This window comes from Lepidochelys olivacea (assembly GCF_965140295.1).
Source record: "Lepidochelys olivacea isolate rLepOli2 genome assembly, chromosome: 2".
Classification (NCBI taxonomy): Eukaryota; Metazoa; Chordata; order Testudines; family Cheloniidae; genus Lepidochelys; species Lepidochelys olivacea.
Genome location: NC_140412.1, coordinates 184,980,895 through 185,005,244, shown reverse-complemented (window position 1 = coordinate 185,005,244; position 24,350 = coordinate 184,980,895). Strand labels below are relative to the sequence as shown.

At 41.3% G+C, this 24,350-nt stretch overlaps 1 protein-coding gene across 1 annotated transcript in view; it reads right to left on the bottom strand.

Annotated features, from left to right (window-relative positions):
* Positions 1–9,178, bottom strand: part of DCLK3 (doublecortin like kinase 3) — a 31,582-nt gene extending 22,404 nt beyond the window's left edge. Inside the window, exon 1 of the mRNA XM_084619681.1 lies at positions 9,050–9,178. Within this exon, the coding sequence (XP_084475807.1) occupies positions 9,050–9,128 (79 nt within the window). The 5' untranslated portion in view covers positions 9,129–9,178. The remainder of the gene's footprint in view (positions 1–9,049) is intronic.
* Between the last annotated feature and the right edge of the window lie 15,172 nt (positions 9,179–24,350).

The following is a 24,350-nucleotide window of genomic DNA, read 5'->3' as shown; positions in this document are numbered from 1 at the left end:
GGTTAGAAAATGGTGTTTTTCTTGTTTACAAGATGGCTAATTTTTTACTTAAGATTTGTGTTGAATTCTATTTGGATGGAAATTGACATTCAAGTGAAAAAGCACAAAAATATTGTTTCAGTATTCCCCCCCTCAGCCAACTGATTCCCAGTCTCCTCACCAGTTTTCCCCACCAGCCCCTTGTCCCAGTCACCATGCCCAACTAGTTCCTGCCCCCTAGCTGCCAGTGTCAGCCTCCCCACCAAATCCACCCGCAGCCGCCACCCAGCTCCCCCTCTCTTCCAGTCCCAACCTGTAATCAATATCTGGCTTTTAAGAATAATCTTTGCAACGGACATGCTATACATTTGAACAAAACTTTTCCAAGACGAATAGGCTAGTGTTTCCAGTTGTAGTGACTGCGTAAACAATACCTATGTAAAATTTACTTACTGTAAAAGGATGCCTGTGATCACATTGTATTTACATCTGACTAATTTAATACGTTCAGGAAACTTGTTATATTGTGCCTTCCCTCTTTGTGCCCCTTTCCTACTCTCTCGTACACACACTCTCTCGTATATATTAGCCTTGCAAGTTGCAAGAGTTAATAATTTACAATAAGGAACAGGAGATCAAGGCAGTATAGTTCTGCAAGATTCAGATTACATCCTACAGATAACAGCTGATGCACATTGGTAACCTGTGTGAATTACCTAAGGAAACCATGACATTTAAAGGACTGCTCTGAACTGAGTGCAGATCAAGTATGCATACTTAAGAGATAATCTCTGCCATCAGTTGCTTTCAGATAACCATATATGCAGTGATCTGTGTCATCCCTGGAACAATGTAGCTCTTCAAATACTATAGTTCTAGTACTGTTGGGACCATTGATCTACTATCTTTAGAAATAAAAGAATTGAAGTCATTTATTTTTAGAGTCCTCTTCGGATATATAAACTGACCATAAATCTCTCATCTGACCATGTAGCGGGGCCACTGATCATTTGCATTCAGATATCATTTTGTAGCTCTGCTTTAAATAAGAGTTGAACAACAACATAATCTTTCTCCTTGTTGAGATTCAGTCAGTAAAGGAAGTGGATACTCAAATTCCTAGCTCCTTTATTTGATCCAGCAGGAAAAAGCTTACATTCTGATGCCACCGTCCCCATCACCAGAAACTGAAAGGACAAAGAATGTTGAGAACGAGTGGATTTCACTCTTTTTAAAACTTATTTGATGAAATGTTTTGGATTCAAGTTAAGATTATTTTTACCCTAATGTTCTCCATTGTTTCACCTGCTTTGAAATAGGAATTGTGGATGCTTAGATAAATGAAGCAAAAGATTGCCGAGCTTTAGCTTGCCTCCACAGGTCCCTCGCTATCCTTTGCTGAAGAGATTTTATTATCTAACAGGAATGCTCTTTGTATGAGATACTTCTTCTGCTCCTACAATAAAATTGTTGTGTTTGTGCTGTGACGAAAGCAAATCAATATCCCATAAAATGCCAGTTCCGCAAAGGCTTAAGCATGTGTGTAACTTTACTTTGTGCAAGTAGTTCGACTAACTTTAAGGAGACTTCTTGTATGCATGTGTGTGTGTGTGTGTGTGTGTAGGATCAGGGCCTTAGATTGTACTATGTTATGACTATTCTTCTTTATAATTATTCCAAGGGGTTCTGTACTTAAAGTGTCGACCTAATAAAAATGATATTCACAGTGAAGCCACGGCTAACTATTATATGGCTTCTTACTATTTAAAGTCGCTTTGTAATACTGCTTTTAAAATATTCATCCCAGTGAAACTGTGACATGATACCTCATTTCGCTGCAGGGAAAAGCACTGCAAAGGCATAAATACTGAAACCACGATCTTGCAAGGAAGAGCCAAGAAGGAATGCAAGACATTGAGCGGAAGCATTTTTGCATTGTTTTTGACAACCCCCTCTGCACTTGCTCAGCTAAGGTGGCCCTGCGAAAACTCTGACAAGTCGCCTCCTATGTCATCCACTTCAGGCCATACTCATCGACAACAGACCGCGTGAGCAATGTTAAGAAAGGAAGGGGTCCGTGCCACATCCCAGGCAATACTTGGTCCCTGGCCCAGTCCCAGAGCCTATGCAACTCAGTGCAGCCCACTGCCATGTGACTCCCAAGGAAAGAGAATGCCATCACTGCCACGATTTTTGTTCCTACTGTGGGGAACTGGCCACACAGTTAGTTGCCGGTTACCTGTCAAGGACCACAGTCAGGCAAAATTCAGGGAACGACCAAACCCTGGCCCACTAAAGGGGGCTGGTCTGCGTGGGCCCCGAGCCACTCATCCCCTTACTGAAACATGCCCAAGGCACGTCAAGCCCTCATTACACCTCCAAGTTCAGATCCACTTCTACATCCCAAGCAGGTCTCAATAAGTTCCCCTGCAATGGGTACTCACAGACTCCAGGATTGTGGACAACTTCATAGATGCCAGTGCAGCCAATGGCAATGCCCAACCTTGTAGACAGAACAGATGGCTCACTCCTGTCCTTGGGCCCAGTGACATAGGACACTGTGCCATTGGAAGTTGTTATCCAGAACCACTGAGACACCATAAGGTCTGCTTATCACACTTTCCCATAATCCTCAGCATCTCATGTTTGTTGATCCATGATCCACATATTCTGTGGCAGGAAAGGAAAAATCAGCTTCCACTCTGAATTCTGCCAGCAAGGCTGCCTGCGTGCACTGCCTGATGGAGCCCGGCCAGAGACCAGATCACTGCTGAGGAATCCCCAGATCCGGGATCGGCAATCTCTGGCATGCGGCCCACCAGGGTAAGCCCCTTGGCGGGCTGGGCCAGTTTGTTTACCTGCCGCATCTGCAGGTTCAGTCGACAGCAGCTCCCACTAGCCGCAGTTCGCCGCTCCAGGCCAATGGGTTTTGCATGACCTCACAGTCTCTTAATTGTAGCATTTATTGGTGGGTTAGCACAAGCAGGTATACTCCCCAAAATGATGACACAGGCGAGAGCTCAACAAACAAAAGAACATCTCTTTATTACTAGAAGGGGTTACAGAGAAATCTCCTCTCCTGCTGCTGGCGCTGCAGACTCAAAAGCATGCACACCTTCTACTTCTCGAAACATGGGTCCTTTCCGTCTGGGAGGGGCACACCCTCAAGGGGCTGTGATATGTTACACATGTTTGAGGCTCAGCCAGCACAGTAACTGCAAAGGTACCATAACCCCATTTATTAGTCAGGCTTTTGCCCCAATGGTGCTGAGACAATTGGTGGGAGGGAGTCTCTTTAGTTTCACAGTGTTTGGTTTCCTGTTTTGTTTTTTGAACTCAAGGTTTTTATTGAGTTTAGGTAGGTAGAGAATTATTCAAACAGTCCATTAGGCAACTCCACTCCCCACTTATTTAAAAAAACAATGAACAATGCCAGACCACAGATGCACTTAGAGCTTGCCAGGCAAGTGCATCATTATGAGTAAAATATACAAGCTACCATTTAAAATAAAAACACATAAATAAGTGAGCAGTTGCAGAATTTTCTTTTTAATTTTTTATGCAAAGTCATAACTTAATAGCTTTGAACTACACTCCAAATGACTGTTTTATTTATGTGTACAGTGCATCACATCTTTACAAAATGTAAGTCAGTAAAATGTTTAAAGAGATTTCCTAATGCCTCTTTTTTAAGCTACTACACCTCAAAATGTCAAAAATAAATTAAAGTTCTACACCAAAACAAGGTTTAAAGAATGGCACTTCTGACTCATCAGATCTGCTCCCCAAATGTATTTTTCTGGATTCCATTTCATCCACACAGAGAATGATTCAGTTACTCTTGAGCAAATTCAGTGAAAACAAAGAGTATGCACAGGTGTCAACTAAGGGCATAATCAGGCCTGCAGAACCTTTATTACTTGTGATGATGTTGCATAAGGAAATAAAGGCCCCACTTGACTGTCAGATGCCATGTTTAGTTTGCAGAATTGGCAATTAGATAAACGATCATTTTACTTGTAAACTAAGCAAACCTGATACAGAGTCACTCAGAGCTAATGTATACTACACAGGCTTTGCTGATACAGCTATACCAGTATAGTAACACCAGCAGAGCCACCTAGTGTAGATGCAACGTATGCCAACAAAAGCAATTTTTTTGCGGACATTAGCTAAGTCAGTAAAAGCACTCTTCTGACAGCATAGTTGCACCTACACAGAATAGTTATCTTGGTGAGGATGGGTGGTTTTTTTCAAACCCTGACCAATATAGCTATGCCAACAAAGTTCTGTGGTGGATACCTGGCCTCAGACACAAACATGGGATGCCCTTAAAGTCAGTATTACACAATCTCTTTTTAAGAGTAGAACCACACCAATAGCGACATGACTATTTAAAAAATAGACAGTTGCTTTGGAACAGTTGTGAAAGAACGTGTCTTCTGCAAAGCGAACTGTCAGCCAGTGCTAATTATATTTAAAAGTATAACGACAGCCATTAATTGCTAAACATTTCTATTAACTTCATTGTTTAGAATGGGACAAAAATGACAAATTTCAATTTTTTTTCAAGCAGGCAAATACTAATTGAGTGGGAGATCGTGTTTTCAACATGATTACTGGAAGCTTCCTCTAGGACTACTTAACACAGGTAATTGTTTTGCATTCTTGTAATAATTAGACTGAGTAAATTACATTAGGAATGGAGAGAAGCAGGGAAATGTATCTGATTTTCATTTGCAATGAAAGCAAATTACTTCTAGGTAACTTAACAACTTCCAAGTGTTATGGAAACTTCAAGTGCATACTAGAATCAATTAAGAAAATATAAAAAAGGAAAATTACTTATTTAAGTGTGTATAGCATATTTTCCAGCCCACCCATCTATTTTTCTGGGAGCAATACACTTTGAAGAGCAGCAGTGGCAGACTTGCATCTTGCCCTCGCTAAATCTTCAGCTCTTCAATAGGCTGATCCAACTCACTTAGCCTACAGAAGGAGCACAATAATATCCTAAATGAGATGCTAATTTCACAGTAGTGCCCAGACACTACATACATTTTTGAGAATATAAAAATAGATGTCAAAAGTTGTCAAATATTTTAGTTACAATCAAGGCAAAGCCTGAGGGTGGTAACAGTAGTAGAATCCCATCTGATTACACCTAAAACTGCTGGAAGATAAGGAAAGGGAACCACTGAAATATCATTATTCACCTTTTTCCATATGTATGCTTGTCCCTGTGGCAAGCCAGACAGCAAGGGCTCACAGTGTTGGACTAATCAGAATGAGGACAGAACCAGGGAATTTGCCCATCAGCCTCGCCTAACAATCAAATGTGGAAATTCCCAAGGATTCCTTGGAGCAGATGAAGAAGCAGTGGTAGAACACAGTTCAAGGAAGCAATACTGAAGGAAAGGAACAGTCCCCTGACGACACAGGGAGACTGCAAGAATATCCTAACCCTCCATACCGTTTTTTTCCCTCAGGAAACCTATGCCTCTTACCCCATCAGCAGATCCAAACACTGCCCCACCCAGTCTACTACAAGGGACATCAGTCAGGAATTTGTCAGAGTTTTCTGTCAAGAAAAGGAAAAGACAGCTTCAACTGATAAGAAATGCAGGGGTTGAGAAGGGAATGATGGAACAGCTGTTGAGCAGATGACAGATGCATCCGACAAGTTAGACCAGGAAGATTTCGTGCGCATTTTACATCACTTGAAGGCTATTCTTATATATTCTCATAAGTGTATTGCTCCCAATATTTCAAGGAATTAAACTGCATTCTGAGTGGGAGAGAAGGGAAATAACTGAAAAATGGAAAGGAGGCCTAGAGGAGCTGCGGGGGGTAGGGTGGGGGGGACATTGTACTTTGATGTCCAGGTCATTGACTTCAGAAAGGGAATATTACCCTAATATTTTAAATTTGTTCTAGGAAATTCACTGTTCATGTTTAAATTTTTTCCAACTGAGCCTTCCTTTTTTTTCCCCTCGCCCCTTTCCTTTGCTGCCAGGAAGTATTTCCTTGGAAACCATCAAACCAAAGGAATTTTTTAATTTGTAAATGCTTGTCCCTGGTTCCCACTTTTTCAGCTCCAGAAATATTTTAGGTTTTTCTCTGACTTACCTGCTTCTCAATTCCTTTGTTTTTATTTATTTTATGAATAATTTAATTCCTTTGATTTTTTTCCAGACTAGTCTCCATGGAAAAAGAATGCATGAAACATACAATCAAAAATTGCAGCCAGGCAGACAGAAAAGCAAGTCAGAGCAGAAGCTGTAGTACAGCAAAACAGTCATGAATTGGACAAACTTCTAAGTAGGTTTTTAAAATATTTTATATGTTAGTGGCAAAAATACTCCAAATAAACAATTAGTTTATGATTCTAAACCATATTGCAAACTCTGAGATAACCCACAATATAGTTTACGCATTAGAAAGAAAAGATCTTTTCCTAAGAGAAGGTTTTATTGTTTTGGTTTTTAAGAAACCTTTTAGTATATTATGTGGCAAAAATATCATTAGCATCTGGGGAGTCTTCCATGTGTTGTGACCAGAGAAGCAGAAAATTGCCCTACCAGAACAGACCAATGATCCATCTATTCTCTCTCTCTCTCAGTGGTTATTGCCACATTTTCTTGAGGAAATCTGAAGAAACCCCATAATGGAAAATTACAGAATACCTTATCCATAAATATCTATTCCATTTGTTTATAATATACAAATTTAACTCCTGTTTTCTAAAGCTGAAATAATCGGTGAAGTCAGAGGGTTCAATGCTAGAGTAGAATCTTGAACTCTGTCCACGTGTTTACTCATGTAGCTCCACTCCCTATGCCCAAGAATCTGCTTTTGACATGCAAGGCATGTGACAATCTTCCCCACCCTTTGAAATGAGGATACGCATGTACAACTACAAGTTGCAGTTTTAGTTACTTCCAAGACAACTTAAAACTGAAGGCTAATACACAATCCTTAAACTTTTAACACACAGTTGTGCAATACCTAAATCTCTGTACAACAAGAGCTATTACTTTCACAAAGCTTGTTTGCTCTTTATCGGTCCACTGGATTGCATTCATCTTATGTATATAGTGCAAATACTACAAGAGGTTGAATGTTTCCAGAACCGCAAGTAACTTCTACTCTTTGGCTCTTATTGTAATATAAAGGAACCCTGCCCATGCCTGTTTGAACAATAAACCATGAATTTTACTTTGTGAATTTAAAACCATGATTTATTACTTCTATTAAATGGTCTTACAGCCTGGGAAAAGGTAAATTTACCTGACCTCTAATACTTCTGCAAGAAACAGCAAAAAATTACTCAAGTTTTAGTAGCCTTTTTCACCATTTTCCCACAGGCCTTGCAGTTAAACCCCTCACTGGCTTTTACTGTTTATCACATCACATGAGGGCACTTCTCCTTCCTTAAAAAAATGAATAAAAAAATCCCATGTTCAAGATACTTCAGTAATGAGCATAGTATAAATGGGAAGATGAAAAGAGATACCAACTTCAGACAACCTGCAAATGTTTTTAAAAAAAAAACTATAATCATAGTTTGATCAGCTGGGTATATATAAGTTTACCTCAATGTGAGAAGTCATTTATCTTTAATATAATTTGCTATTACATAGTTCCAAGTTTAAAATGTAACGAATATTTCTCTTCTTTCCCCCTTGACACACCAAAAGTGAATACCATACCCCCACCCCAAGTTTGTACTAGGAGAACAATACTGTAACTGTTCTTGTAAAACATGATGTATCGAGCTGCTTACCTCACCATACATGGTACAACTGCTACCTTAATAGCATACAACAAAACTTTCATGAGCAACAACACTGGCTTTACAGCTACTCTGAGACATCATCCAGTTATAAATCTGAGACACACTTTTTTTATCCCAACCCTCACAACCATAAGAGAGACTCATAGAGAAAGTACTATGTGTATTAAGGGGAAAGCATCCATAAAATATTTTTCAAGATTCGGGGAGCGGGAAGCAGCTACAGAAATAACTAGGACAATAGTCATGGAGTGTGGGGAGGGGACGAACATAAGAATGGCCATAATGGGCCAGACAACCGTCCATCTAGCCCAGTGACCAATGCAAGGTGCTTCAGAGGAAATGAACAGAACAGGTTGATTATCAAGTGATCCATCCCCTGTCGCCCATTCCCAGCTTCTGGCAGTCAGAGGCTTAGGGACACCTAGAGCCTGGGTTGTGTCCCTGACCAAACTAAATACAATTACATCCTCTCCAAGGCAGACTCTCCCCGGAAACTGCCCTGCAGGGCTTGGCTTCCCTGTCATAGCAGGGCAGGCATCAGGCTCAACATGCATTTTCACAAAGCAACATAGGAACTGCTGCCCATAAACTGCTCCGTGGTTCATCCAGTCCAGTAGCCTTTCTCTGAAGGTGGATAGTCCCAACTGTTTCAGAGGAGAAAACTCTGCCATAGGCACTGATGGCTGGGGAAAGTTTCCTCCTAAAGCCCCAATAATCAGAGCTTGGCTTCTGCCCCAAATCTGGGTGGGGGGGTTGTTTACATCCCTTCCAAAGCTCTTATTTCACTGTAATATTTACTCTGATATGGATAACAAAAATATCCAGTTATCAAAGTCTAATCTCTTTTGAAACCTGGCTAACTAAAGCCCTGGGCCTCAATGCTACACACCTGCCACCACCACACCCACTCACCCCCTTCCCCCAATGCAGTCACACTGATAAACATCAAAGCTTCCCCCACGTGGGCTGGGGCAGATGCAAATGGCTCGACAGCCTGGTGGTCAGCGCCCTGAGCCAGGATGGGGGTGATCCAGGACCCAGTCCCCCGGTTCCAATGGGCGGGGGGGGGGGAGGAATGATATTTTGTTCCGCTTTTGCGAAACAGAAGCCCACAGATCCCGAAGGACCAGCTGGGGGCTGCTGCACCAGAGAGGGGGCAAGGGGGCAGCGATGGGGGGCAGGACCCCGCGCCCCAGAGCCGGCAGGGCGGGAGGCGTGGGGAGGTCACTGCCCGGGGGCTGGAAGGGGAATGGCGCTGGCGGGGTCACTTACCCGGGTGGTGGGCGCAGGGGCAGCAGGAGCCCGCGGGCCCCGCTGGGGGGTGCAGCGGGGGAGGCGCCGCGGCGGGCATCGTCCCGCGGGTCGCTCCGGCAGCTGCTGCGGCCGCGGCAGCTCTCGCTGTCCGGGCGCTCGGCAGCAGCGGCGGCGGCGCCGCCCCCTGCTCGGGGCGGGGCCGGGGCTGGCCCCGGGGGAGGCGGCGCGAGAGGCGCAGCCCCTGAGCCCGGGCGGGAGGGGCGCGGGCGAGGCCCCACTCCCGGGGCGCTGCCCCCGCCCCTCTCCCCCCACTACCCTCCGCCCCCTAAGCTTCTGCCTCTTCCCCAGCTCGGCATCCCCTAGTCACCCCTCGCATCCCGCCTTCGTCCCTCCCCAGCCCGGCCAGTTTATCAGAGTGGATTCCTCGGATTCTTAACCAGCGCCCAGCACATAAACCTGCAGGGGGTCTCATCAAATCCTTTTACTCCCCGACTTCCCCCAGTCTCCCCACCTCAGCCCAGGCCCTACCCCACTTACCACCCCCCCGCCCCCAGACGCACACACACACACACACACCCCTCATCCTGGAACACACTAGCGAGAGAAATGGGAGGTACTCCATCACTTGATGTCTTCAAATCAAGACTGCATAGCCCCTATGCCTTAGCCAAACTCAAGTTATCTGGTCTCAGTACGGGGTAAAGGGATGAAACTTAATTGTGTTTGATATACAGGAGGTCAGACTAGATGATCTAATCGTTCCTTCTGGTGTTAAACCGTCTTTAAATCTATGGATCAAAGCAAGGGGTTAAAATGTGCTAGATTGATGCTCCACCAGCCTAACATTAACATCAAAAACTTTCAATTACATAAATTGTGTTCTTCAAACACTTTCTCACCCACCTATGGCTGACATAGGAGTTAAAAATAGGGGAAGAACTTAGAAAAAATTATTACGTTGGTTGAGCCTCTTAAATTAAAAACCCATTCTTTTTCATAACGTCACCCCAAATCTTCTAACCCTTTCCTCCTCCCTCTTCAAACCCGTTAAGTCCACTTCTCAAACCATCATCCTTTTCTCTCTTTATCCTTCCCGTCTAATCTGTTTTGCAAGGGCTGGGATTTCGTACCACACCACCATTTGAATTTAAGGACCCACTGATTCTTCTCATAAAGCATTCTATTTAGATATCATTGGGTGTGATACTGCATTTTCTTAATTTCTCATCTCACATTGTTATTGCTTAGGGACGGCTGCATGAAAATAAAATCTACATTTTAACTTTTAACCATTCCTGCTCCACTCCTGTTGCTATAATCCTTTGTTTGTGATATTACAATTGATTGTTGGGAAAAATTATTTCAGAACAGGTTTATTACTGCAGACCAGGAATAAGTAACAGGAGCAGATGAAGTCCTAAATCAAATGTAGTTACCCCCATTTGTCTTTATGTACTTTGCTTAAAATATTCTACAACTGTCCATTGATACAAAATGCTGCTTTAAAGTTAATCTATTTATTTCCAGCATCTGCTGGGAATTGCCATCTGTCTTCCTGATGCCCAGAAATCTGGCCCATAGCACTGTACAAATAAAGCTAGGAATGGGGGTTCCATAACATGACAGTGTTAAAATTAAACTCATCTGAGAAAGTATTGGTTACTTGATTTGTATACATGTAGTAGTATTATTCATGCAAGGCTATTTCACAACTTGCTAGTAGCCCTTGTTATGTCACATTAGGTTTCATGTTTTAACACTAGTGCTATAATACAGTATAAGGCCCTGAGGGAAAATTTGCCAATATTTTTATTACTATTAGTTCATCACCAATAGTGGGAGTCCTAGTGCAAATAAGCTACTGGTTGCCACAGACATTTTAAGAATAATGTCATATAAGCCTGTTCGGAGCAGATATAATCAATGTGATCCTTAAAACATAGGCATCTATATTAAGGATAGGTTTCAGAATAGCAGTCGTGTTAGTCTGTATCCGCAAAAAGAAAAGGAGGACTTGTGGCACCCTAGAGACTAACCAATTTATTTGAGCATAAGCTTTTGTGAGCTACATCTCACTTCATCAGATACTATACTGCTATCACTGGATCTGTGGTAGCAACTGTGGGAAATGTTTCCAAACTATCCCTCTTGTAGATAGAACTGCATTTAATATAGCATGGCTCAAAAAAAGTATCTCAAAACACTTTACATAAAATAACCAAAAGCCAGAAAGTTAACCTTTACTGAAGGCTAAAAAAAAGAGACTAAAATAACAAATCTTAACTGAATCCCCCAAATCCACATATTTAAAGTTCAGTGAAAGTATACTCTACAGCTTCATTGCAATTGCTATAAAGCTGAAGAATTGTAATCTGACTGAAGCTTTTAGAACTCAGAGGCAAAATCTTAAAGCCTGTACAGTAAGATACCAACAGCCTGTGTTAAAGTCTCCAAGATTACACATATTGCTCAGATCTGACTTATAGAGGAAGCCATATTAATGTATTGAGTAGATTACATTAAATTTGAAGTTTCTGAATAGATTTTAACACAAATAATGAAAGGAGGAGCATTTAATAATATCATAGAGCCAAATACACACATCTTGCAACAGATTAAGTTTAACATTAGAAAATTCTTTGTCATCCCTTTATTTATGTCAGAGAAGGATTTCGGTTGCAAATCATAGGTGCTGAGTCAATGAAAAGGCAAAACAGACGTGGTTATCTTATACAGAACAGAGGTAACACAAATTGTAACAAACACGCATCAAACCAAATGGGAGCAACAGAGATTGTCAAAATCGAGGTACCAACAAATTCAGATACAGTGAATGGAACAATTTCCAAAGGGAACGAAGTGGGCATGCTGAGTGTACTCTGACCTGAACTAAGCAAAAGTAGTTTTGTCCCAGAATAACCCTAATACAATCCTGTAGGTAACAATATTGAGTAAATTAAAAAGATCAAAGAAAAAACAGTAAAGGAAACTACCATGACCATAGTCAGCAATATGACTCAAATTGAGAGGCAAGCTTTTAAAAAATCATTACCACCCAGGGAGTAATAATGATATCATTCTGTACCTCTTGCCAGCACTAACTTGTATTTCAAGTATGTGTTTGAAAAAACATATACATTGTTTCTTTTTTAAATAGATTTTTAAAATCTAAAATTTTTGATACCAGGATAAAAAGGGTTTATATTATTACAGAGGGCCAGGGAGGCCATGTTCAGGTCTGGATCCAGATACCTGCACTTGTAGGGTTGAGTTGGACTTCTGTTTTATACTGAACCAGAGCTATAGCTTCTGTATCAACAGTGCCAAAAACTCATGAGCACATAGTCTCCTCAGATTTCAGCACCCACTGGCAGAAATCTTGAGAGATCATCTGTTCTGCATTCTCCTCCCTTTAAATCCTGGCTGCTGGGAGGATGGGAGTTGTTTTTATTCATTCTTCCTAGAGCAAGATTAGCCCCCATGAAACCTGTGGACTCCTAGGAAATCAGAAAAAAAAAAGCCAAAGAAGTCCTAATGTAGACAGGGCTCCAGCAGCTTCCTGAATTGTCAACTCTATATTTATAAACCTAGTAGGGTTCCTACTGGCACTAACAACAATTCAGCTGAACAAGTGGGAATATTTTGATAATATTCCCCAGTAACAACAATGCTTATGGGTGCCATACCTACAGTCCTGCAAAGCTGCATGAGGCTCCAGAATCACAGGTTGAGTTTCAGTTTAAAGTAATTGTTAAATTTCAACTATTATTATAATGTGTGGAGAAACTTGTAGTGTGTAGATATACTGTAAAGTTTCTGAACCTACAACTCTGGCTGCTTCCATTTTTGTTCTGGAATGGCAAGTCGTTGCATTAGCAATGCCATTCACCTGGAATTTTTATTTATGGGGAGGAAATACAAAGCACTGATGTTTGGAAAAAATAAGTAATGTTAGTTTCAAGTATCTTCCTCTTAACAAATTGCCTTGTTTCAGTTTTTCAGTATCTGAGATAATTAATCAATGTCAAATCAGGATAATTAGAAGTTAAAATGTAGTGGGGCTCTTGATCATAGGAATATTATAAATGGCAACATTTTGATGAGGCTGGAGAATTCTCTATAATTAAGCTTTTAGAAATGACTAATACATGATTTTAGCAAAGCCTCGTCAGAATAAAATGAACAGAAATTGTGACCGCTTGACATTCTCTGCTCTTCCAGATTGTGCCTTGCATCATGTGGCTTGTGTGTTGTACTGAAACATACTGGTTTAGGACTGCTATCTCCCTGGGAAACTCACAGAATGGGACATCTCCCTCAGGACAGATATCTCAGTGAGCAACATTTTATAATAAAATAATAATAAATTTCATGCAGTAATACCTTCCATTCAAGGATGTCAAAACTCATTATAAACATTCATTATTTAAGCCACACAACAACTCTGAGATGCTCAGATAACTCAGTGATGGGTGACCTTAAAAAAAAAACTCTAGATAAATATTATCTCAGTTTTACAAACAATAAACTGAAGCATGAAGGGATTAAATAACTCAATCAAGGTCACACAGCAAGTTACTGGCAGAATTGGGACTAGAACTCAGGATTTCGACTCTCAGTCTCTTTTAGCTGTGAGACTCTACTTTGTTCCTAAGAGAAAGGTGTAGTCCAATAAGCCATGCACAGGCTTGGCACTCAGGAAGCCTTGAGTTCTAATCCTAGCTCTGAGAGAAGCTTTGACTATGATTTGGAACAAGTAGCCCAATTGCTCTGTCTCTGTTTCCCCAGCTTTAAGAAGTGGGGGATGATGATACCTACCATCACAGTGCTGTTGGGCGACTACTTCTTAGCGTATGCACAGCACACCTCAGGTGGCACGTGACCAGCCTTCATTACCAAATTTGGTCCACTGTTTGGATCATGAGCTTCCCTGGCTTGGGCCGGGGAGTGCGACGTGAACGCTGATCCATGCCCCCGTGTTGGGACACTTGATATTGTCAAAGCATTTGAAGATGAAAAGTGCTATATCAGTGCTTTTATTACATAAATCAAGACAAATTCTCAGCAGCATATATTGCCTTTATTTATAGGGCAATCATGCACAGGTTCAGGGCTCTAGGCAACCATATATGACAACGTAGTCAGTGGCCAACAACGTTTTCCGATATCAGAGAAACTGATGCTGGATACGTTTCCAAAAGTGTTGGGCTAGATTTTTAAAGGTGTGTGAAAATTTTACCTGCTGTGCCTTCATCTAATTTTGCTTTGTTTACTTCATGTGCTGATGTAAATTATAAAGGCGCCTTCGGGGAACTCCTTATGGGAGACAATGTTTTTCATTGGTACTAATGGCCATGGCAATAGAAAATTTACTTGCGATGAGCACAGAAGTGATGTTGGCAGGATCACAGTTTTTAAAATGGCCATTTGTAGCGTGTGCAGGAAGCCAGTCTGGAGTTACTGATCGCACGTAGGGTTTCTTGTTGTGGACCCAGAGTATGATTTAAAAAAAACAAGAGAGAGAGGGATGAAAATTGCAATGGAAGAGCTACAGAGCCTTTCATCTCTACATCATTTAATCGATTGCAGTTCAATACTGATGAAGGGCTCCGGCTCCTGCCAGCTGGTGCCTGAGGAGGTAGTTAGGTACCAGCAACAGGCTGGGGTGGGGGGGGGGGAACACTTTCCTGGTTTCCGGGGCGTCTCTTCAGCAGCAGCTTTTTTCTATTGCCTCAGGTCTGCCTTGTAGCTGCCATTGTCCTTCCCATCCCCCTGTTACATAAGGTGTTCTCACTTGCCTCATGCACAGAAGTCAGACACTGTGGGAAATCCAATTCCCTGTCTCCCCCAAAGTAGGCTCCCGAAGGGAAGGAGTAGGGGTATGGAGTGCGTTTTTATTTATATAGGCAAGTGGGCTGCGATCCTACTTGCCAACCCTCTGATGTTGCTCTGACTACGTCTGCCACAGATTGTGATCAGAATAATGCCTCCAGCCACATCTCCAACCAGGAAGTAGAGATAGGACTACAAAGTTGCAGATTTGATCCCAGAAACACTCCAACTATTAAAATCATTTTTATTGTAACAAATAAGCCCTGGTTGGGTATTTTCTATACCTTCTCTATCAACATTTGAATTGTGTGTTCTGGGGCAAGATCTACTCTCATTAATACTACTTATGTCATATTTAGTGTCTTTTATCTGTAGATCTCAAAGCACTTTATAAAAGATGGGTAAGCAACACTATCCTCATTTTCCTCCCCTCTCCTGACACCCCTTGCCCCATCGTCCACCCCTTTACCACCAAAATCTTGGAACTAATGTGACATTTGCCACCATCACATTGTTCATTCTCGGTGTTATCTTCTTTTGTCTTGTTTGCTTAGATCACAAGCTGTTCATAGAATCATAGAATATCAGGGTTGGAAGGGACCTCAGGAGGTTATCTAGTCCAACCCCCTGCTGAAAGCAGGACCAATCCCCAGTTTTTGCCCCATATCCCTAAATGGCCCCCTCAAGGATTGAACTCACAACCCTGTGTTTAGCAGCCAAAGCTCAGACCACTGAGCTATCCCTCTCTGTTCAGGGCAGAGACTATTATTCTATGTTTGTATAATGCCTAGCACAAGTAGGGCCCCATTTTTTGTAGGCCTACTAATTACTAACATAATAAATGTGACTAATAATTTTACACATAGGGAAGCTGAGGAACACAGAGATTGTGGGTCTAATTGCCCCTCCCACAGGAAAATCTACGGGATATGACAAAGGGGGTAGAATTTCCCTGAATGCAAGCCTTGCAGAGTTTTCTCCCAGTCACAATAAAAGGCAAGTGCAACACAAAGAGCAAGCTTTGCCCCTATAAACATTTAGAGTTTGTTTAGGTTAGAAAAAGAGGTTGAGGTTAGGCCAGGGTTATCTCATACGTGTTAGCTAACCTGGACCTTTACCTTAATGTAGACCCAAATTACTGCTTAGATTCCATATGGACCAGCTAAACCAAGGTAACTTGCATCTACACTACAGAAAAGACTGTGGTTAGGTCAGTGTTTAGCTAACCCCAGCCTAACATGGACCTCTTTCCCTAATTTAGACAAACCCTTAGGAACCCCTTTGATAAATGTATATTATATTATTTTTTCTATGTGCTATACTGTGTTATCTAAGGCCTGGTCTACACTGGGGCAGGAGGGAATCGATCTAAGATACTCAATTTCAGCTTTGAGAATAGCATAGCTGAAGTCGACGTATCTTAGATCGACTTAGAATCACTTACTTCACGTCCTCGCGGTGCTCCCCCGTCGACTCCGGAACTCCACCATGGTGAGAGGCGGAAGCGGAGTGGACGGCAGAGTGATCTGGGATCGATTTATCGTGTCTACACTAGACGCAATAAATCGATCCCCGATTGATCTATCACTACCCGCCGATCCAGCGGGTAGTGTAGACGTGACCTAAGAAAATATACTGTAGGCTTTTGCCTTTGTCTCAGCCTCAGGCATGTGAACTGGAAATATGTGGGCTGTTTCTGTTTGAATCCATTACAGTATGGAAGATTAGGTTTCATTTCATTGCTGTGTGGAGGAGAAAAAGCTGCTTTTAAAAACAGATCTTCTCTAACAAATTACAATTAGCACAAAGGGAAAGTTGTTTTTTTTTTTATTGTGTCATTGACAGCATCATTCCATAGCCAAAGTAACTTGTACTCAGCTGTATACTTAGGAAGAAATTGGGTGTGGAGGGGGCGGGTATGAATTTGCAATTTATATCATATGACAAAGAAAGACAAGTCCTCCAATAAAGAAAATTACAGTGTAGTGAAGAATGTGACAGAATCAAAGATATTTGTACTATACTGACCAGGGCCAGAAACCCAGAATTTGCATATCATTAAGTGTTGTAATATTTTTTTTAAAAGATAACTGGAGTATAATTCTTTAGAGAGGTCATATTAGCAAGATAACTCATGAGAGCTTAAGAAGAATCATGTGATGACATAGACTACTTGAGAAGTAACTACATTTTTCTTTTTTGCCTTGACAAAGATTTAAACTCACACACACACACAAAATTGGACAAATGCTGCCCTCAGTTATACCCTGGGGTACACTATATTTAGAATATTTCAGATTTTTTTATATTTCAGATATATATTACCTCTGAAATGCTACATCAATAACATTTTATTCATTAAAGAAACCAAATCATTCCAGTCTGTGGTGAGAGGCAGCAGGGCCGGGGGGAAGGGGTTCTGGATTCAGAAAGTATGTCTACACTTATGGTAGGGTGTGGAGTACATAGTTTGCATGTCCTAGCATGGGTATAAATAGCAGTGTAACTAGTGAGGCACTGCTTAGGCAGGTATAATACATACATGCCAGAACCCTAGGGCGTACACCCTCCTTGGCTCTCTTAGTGCCCAAGCAGTGTAATGTCCTGCTGCCAGAGCCTTTCCCAGCTGCCTCCCCCCCACCAGAGCCTTTCACCGATGCATGTAGCTACACACCACAGTATGGACACAGCCTGCTTTTCAGTGTGGCATGTAGCTACACATACCCTACAGGCATCCACAAGTGTAGACAAGGCCCCAGTCAGGAGCGGAGACTATGTTCTATTCCTGGCTCAGGCACTGATCTGTTACGTAACGACGCAGAAGTCACTTCTTCGCTCTGCATCTCCACATCACCTTCCACACTTGGTCTGTCTTGTCTCATTCGACAGTAAAATCTTGGAGGGAGGGACTGTCTCCTGGCATGCGTATCTACAAAGCCTCGCACAATAGGGCCTCTCTCTCTCCATGGGGATTATATTATATGACAAAGTTCCTCCAAGTGTTACAGGGAAGATGGAGCCACACATCCACCAGCAGTTGTTTTTCTACAGGATTCAGATGATGCTGCCATTCCATGACTGTTAAAGAACACTGCTACAGTGGACCATTAAGGTTGAATATTTATACTATACTGTGATGAATACTGTCGTGGGTTGGGTTAAACCTTATTTGTACTCTTGGGTGTGATGCCAACCCTCATTTCAGGTAGCTGTAGGAGACCTTTAAGCAGCTCCCATCTAAAACAAAGGCATATGTGAGTCCCCCTAGGAATTTGAACCAAGCGGGCAAAGTGCTTTTGCTAGGAATTTTTTGGGTAGCAGTGTGTGCATGAGTGAGAAGCAGGAGAGAAAGAGAAGCAGCCAGAAAGTCAAACAGACCGTAATACCTGGGCTGGTAACACAGCCTTGAGAGAAAGTTAAGGGAAGACGCTCTTTTTGGCATTGAGTGCTAACTGGAAATTCAGGTTTGAAACAGCAAGCAAAGATGCTGCTTCCTGCTTTCCTGCTATATTCAGAGAAACAGGACTTTAAATATAATCTTTGGAACTAAACAAGAAAATACCTCACTGTATAATTAATTTCTCCTCCTAACTGGAACAACCCAAAACACCCCAAACTTGGCTAAATGCTCACGTCCAAATACTTAATAAGGGACAAGCCATCCTGTCAGTCTTTTTTTTCCAAAATGAGATGACCCAATTTTACCAACTCTCTCACGTCGATCATGAATCTTGTGATATTTGGTGCTTTTCTTGAAGTCTCAGCTCCTGGAGTCTTGTGATTACATAAGAATCTCAGTTTTCATTGAAAAAATAAAGTTTTTAGCCCTCTTGGTTATGGCGAATAGCTGAAAAATAGGAAGCCCAAGGGCTCAAAAATAAAAATAAAAGGAATCCAACATTTATTGTTTTTTAAAATCTCATTATTGTTAAGCTAATGTCATGGCATTTGACGGCCTGACTGAAGCTTTTTGAATGCTTGGGGCAGGCAATACTGGAAGTATATACACTGTGGAAAGTATACTGCACATGTTACATTTGGCATTAATTTTGACCCCTCAGAAAAACATTTTACAAATATCTTGCTACTTCCTTTTTCTTGATAGTATTAGCACTTTCCTTTGCTTCTGGTGCTGATCTAGTGTGTTTACAATTTTATATTATTTATAGGCGTTTTTTTTAAAACTCTTTGTGCATTAACCTCTTTACTCCCCAATCTTTTCACTCTTCATCTTGCACAGCATGAATACTGGGTTGCACACAACACAAGGTGAAAAGTGGTGAGGAAATAGGGCCTGATGCAAAGCCCATGGAAATCACTGGCGGTCTTTCCATTGACTCCAGTGAGTTTGGATCAGGTCTGGAGAGCAGAGGGGGCCCTGGAGTAATGAAAGCACTGCTGTATGGCTGCCAAGTTACGCACACCTAGTTGAAGGAGAAAAGCCTAAGAGGACAGCATGTAGCTAGGTACTTCATTAATTTGATTGGGGTTGTGCTTTAACAGGTGGCTCCTCAAATATGCCTATTTATCTGTTCATGCTAGGCCCCGTTTTTACCCAGAGTGATTGCAAGTAAGAGAACCTGTACACTTAGGTAGGGTTGGGGGGGAAAAGTCTGGGGACTGTGACAAATATGACTTTCAATGGGAAGAAATATGCTTAGAATGGAACCATGCGTGTGCCTACTTGTGTCCTCCACAAACATCACACTGGAGCATGCAAGGTCAAACGCTTGTTACTCTGTCAATTTCCTTCTCCCCCTGCTCCTCCATCTCACCAGTGCAAGTGTGTTCTCCACAGCATATTCTCCAAAGCTCTGTCTAGTCTAATTTTAAGTTTAGGCACAAACTCACATGCCTGCTTTATATGCACACTTTCAGGGGTGAATTAGCTATTCTCCTGCAGTGGATGTGCAATTTCCCTGCACATGATCTTTATTCATGCTTCTTTCCCACACTGGCAGCATTTTAATCTTCTTTTGGGCATTCCAGATTTGGTCAAGAACTGTACTCAGTTACCCCTCTGCGAAATGGGAATAATAATACTTACCGTCTTCATATGTTAAGTGGTGAGCCTTGACTTGACATGTATAAAGTTCTTCAATATCCTTAGATGCCAATACTTGATACTTCATCACACCTTGCATTACAAACCTGTGCTTTTATTGCTATGGTTTCAGTAGCCTCCAGAGGGCTACAAACTTTTGCTTCTGATGTTTGTCCCATTTTCCTGTACCCCTCTCTGTTTCCTCCATCAATAGAACCAGCCAAGACTAGACTTGACACTTCTACGGTTAAAAAAAAAGAAAAAAGACAAATTTCCTTCCCTTATAAAAGTTCAGACCTTCTCTTTAAATCATAGAGGAGCAGTAAAAGGGCACAATTCCAGCCGTTTCTTTTAAATCCACTGCAGGTCACCTTAAAAAAATTCCATGGACCTCTACATTATGTAAAGGAACCAAAAGATGCTGGGTCAGATCTTTGGCTAGAGTTGATTGGCCTTTCTCCACTGATATTTTCTTTGAAAAAATGTACTCGCTTTCCATGCCAACTCTCACCAAAGTTTCAGATCACTTCATAGTTTTCCAGTGTAACAAAGCAACAATTTCCACTCCCTTACAGGGAGAGGAGGGACCGACAAAACCCTCTTGAATAAGGACACATTAGTGAAACTGTGAAAAAAATGTTTTGCCAAACTGAGTAAGCAAACAGCTTCTAATCCCTCTTCACTTGTTAGGAATAGGCCTACCCCGGAGTATTTGCCTTTAGACTGGGAGCCTGGGGACTATGTTTTGCTACCCAGGCAACTTATCTGCATCATCCGTAAAGAAGTAAGGATAGCCCCGGAGACCTAAGCTGAATGAAAAAGACTGGGTCCGTACCTTCAAGTCATGTCATGTGGTATTTGTCGTCTTATAACAGAATGTGAATACATTCTGTATTTGACTTTTAAGAAAAGGAGGGGAGGGGTTTAAAATGAAAGAAGAATGACTGAACACATTACTGCCTGTAACTAACTTTATAGAAATCACAGCTGGAAAAAACATGATTAGATCAGTCAATCCAGGGTTGTCTCCTACAGAATATTTTGGAAAAATCCAAAGCAAGGGGTTCCCATCATTTTCCTTGGAAACTTTAAAGAGGGATGCTTCACCTATTTCGCTCTCCACAGCAGTATCACTATGGGGTGAATGTGAGCTTTACCTGAAAATCATGTTTGGAGCTAAAATTGGCTTCTCTGATAACTTGACATTCATGAGAGCAACCCTATGGGAATCAGAGCTCACACATCAATTTCCAGCCTGCTGTTTGAAGAGTCAACAAAAACAAATGGTTTATTTTAAAATATCTTGAAGCCAAATTTCTCTGTAGCAACATTCAGGACACCCTAATTGTAAGGGCTTTCTCAATATTTAGAGAGAAACTTACAGCTTCTGCAGTTCCCTTATACCGTATGTCTAAGTCTGTGTAGTCTACATTAGGCATAAGGCTTTGAAATTATTACTACTCTGAGTTCCTTTCGGTTTTCAATAAGTGCTTTTATGGAGGACAATTTAGAGAGATTTTGCTGCTGCAAATTACTAAAAGCTTCCAGTAAGAAAAGAGCTTTATCCTGATTGGATTGCCATTTGAGCTTGGGCATTCCTACCCCCAATTTTAGGGCAAGAATTAGAGGGAAAAATCAGAATGGCTTATTTGAAAGACAATGGGTGGCTGCATATATAGTCAGTCTTTTTGTGGCATCAAGGTTAAAGACAAGAATCCAAGTATGTTGTGGCTGATTGCACTCTAATTGCAACCCCCTTTAAACTGCCCTCTACACACTTTCAAAGTGACACTTCATAAATCCAAAAGGAAATAAGTATCATAAATGCTCTGACAAACAAAGTAGTAACACAGCCCTTTCAGCTCTAGGTTCCATTGGAATGGCTAAATCCCTACCACGTGTCTTCTTTGAATAGAAAATATGAGAAAAACTGGTTCAAGGCTACAAGGAGTCGCCTATTCGCTTTTAATTATCAGAAATCAACCCAGGCAGCTAAATTCAACAATACTGATATCAGACAATGCACACAAAGATGAGCCAAGATAGAGAGTAAACCATGGCAAATGAGCAATTTAGCAAGACCAAGCAATCCTACCACAATGGCATTAGTATCCAGGTCATGACCTGTAACCCCACCTTGCAGGAAATATTAATAAGCCAAAAAGTGGTCCAGGCTCTGACCTACTAAAGGCAACAATGTTTTGTTTACTTTCCTCCACTGAGATTTGGGGAGGAGGGGCTAAGTAGCATGAAATTTATGCCAATAATTTACTTAATGTATTAATCCGCTCCTTCACTCTGGCAGCGAAGCATGTCAGGCTCTGACTAACACTTTTCTACAGCTTGGTTTGATGTAGCAGAGCACATGTCTTTCCGTCCTTTAAAAAGGGCCCAAAACCTTCTGTCTTTGCTTAGAAAACTATTTTCGCTCAAGGCTCTTCAAGTCTTCCTGTCAATCAGTTAAGACTCAAATGTGGGATAGAAAGTAGGTCACAGAGATCCCCAAAGAGGAATTAAAAAAAAAAAATTACATCGGAAGCCTGAGTATATAGGGGCATCTTCCTTTTAGCATAAATGCTTTTGGCATAAGAACTCTCTTTTATGAGTCAGCATTCAGGACGTAAATAATTTACAACAATAAAAAGTGAGATAAAGCCCAGCACTTTATAGAACATCTTTTAGTTACAGCTACCTCTTTTTACAGTGAAGAGAAATGGGCATAGAGAGGTGAAATGATTTTCCCTTGGTCACAAAACCAATCAATGAACGAACAAGGAATAGAACACACAAAAGTTTCCTGACTCCCGATCAGAGTCCTAGCCAGTGGATCACGCTACCTTTCTGTAGCATCATGTTTGTGTGGTGCAGGTATATGTGGGTCCAAACTGAGCAACAAAGAGAGACAGCTAAGAGGTATATAATTCCAGTAACACATACAACTAAGAGAGACCCCCACCACATTCCACTCTTTTCACCTAAAGAAATAAGCACTTCTTAGAATGTCACAAAGGAAGAAACAGGCTCGTTGGCCCAAACTTCTCAACAGCATGGGCATTTTCACTGAAGTCAACAGAGCTGAGGTTTGCAGTATCCAGGGAACCTCTTTCAGATCCCTGACCAAGACTTTGGGACAACCAAAGAAAAGACTGCTTCCAGAAAATCCATCTCATGGTATGTACAGCAACCAGTATGTGCTAGGTCAGGACTTAAGAGCCAAATTCTGTTCTTGTCTGCCCTGCTTTTATTCTACATAACTCCATTGATTTCAGTGGATTTCCTTTGCTTTTACACTAGTGTGAGCTCAGAACCTAGCCTAGGAAGTTTATAAGGTGTGTGTCTTTGTGTAGCTCATAGCATTTGAGTCTCAGTGTTTTAATTTAAGGATTTCCAAAAGGTCTGGAACATGAACAACTGTGTAATGTCAGTAGGGAAGTTGGCCCCAGGTCTTTAAAATAGTAGCTCTTTGTGAAGGAAGTGTGGAAAATTACTTAATCTGCACTGCAATAAATGATCAGAGACATTTTTTGTCCCTGAAGGCAAGTGCTGAGGGGGGAGAATCATCATTTTAGACATGCACCCACTCAGTTTCATTTTGGATTGAAAAGTTAAATAGCAGCCTGATCTGAACTGTGCCCTGTGCTGATGTGAATAGTATTTTCCATCGCTCGGTGAATCTCCCACTGAAAACTAAGCCCCAGTCTTCCCCTATCCCGAGGCAGGAATTTCTATAGTTTCACTTTCAGGAATACTTTAAAGTAGGGCTGTCAATTAATCGCAGTTAACTCACAAAAATTAATCACAATTTTAATCGCACTGTTAAAAAATAGAATACCAGTTGAAATTTATTAAATATTTTGGATGTTCTTCTACATTTTCATATATATTGTGTTCTGTGTTGTAACTGAAATCAAAGTGTATATTATTTCTTATTACAAATATTTGCACTGTAAAAATGATAAAAGAAATAGTATTTTTCAATTCACCTCGTACAAGTACTGTAGTGCAATCTCTTTGTTGTGAACGTGCAATTTACAAATGTAGATTTTTTTTGTTACGTAACTGCACTCAAAAACAAAACAATGTAAAATTTCAGAGCCTACAAGTCCAATCAGTCCTACTTCTTGTTCAGCCAATCACGAAGACAAACAAGTTTGTTTACATTTACAGGAGATAATGCTGCCCTTTTCTTGTTTACAATGTCACCTGAAAATGAGAACAGGCATTTGCATGTCACTTTTGTAGCTGACATTGCAAAGTATTTACGTGCCAGATATGCTAAACATTTGTATGCCCCTTCATGCTTTGGCCACCATTCAAGAGGACATGCTTCCATGCTGATGACGCTCATTAAAAAACAATATGTCAATTAAATTTGTGACTGAACTCCTTGGGGAAGAATTGTATGTCCCCTGCTCTGTTTCACCCACATTCTGCCATATATTT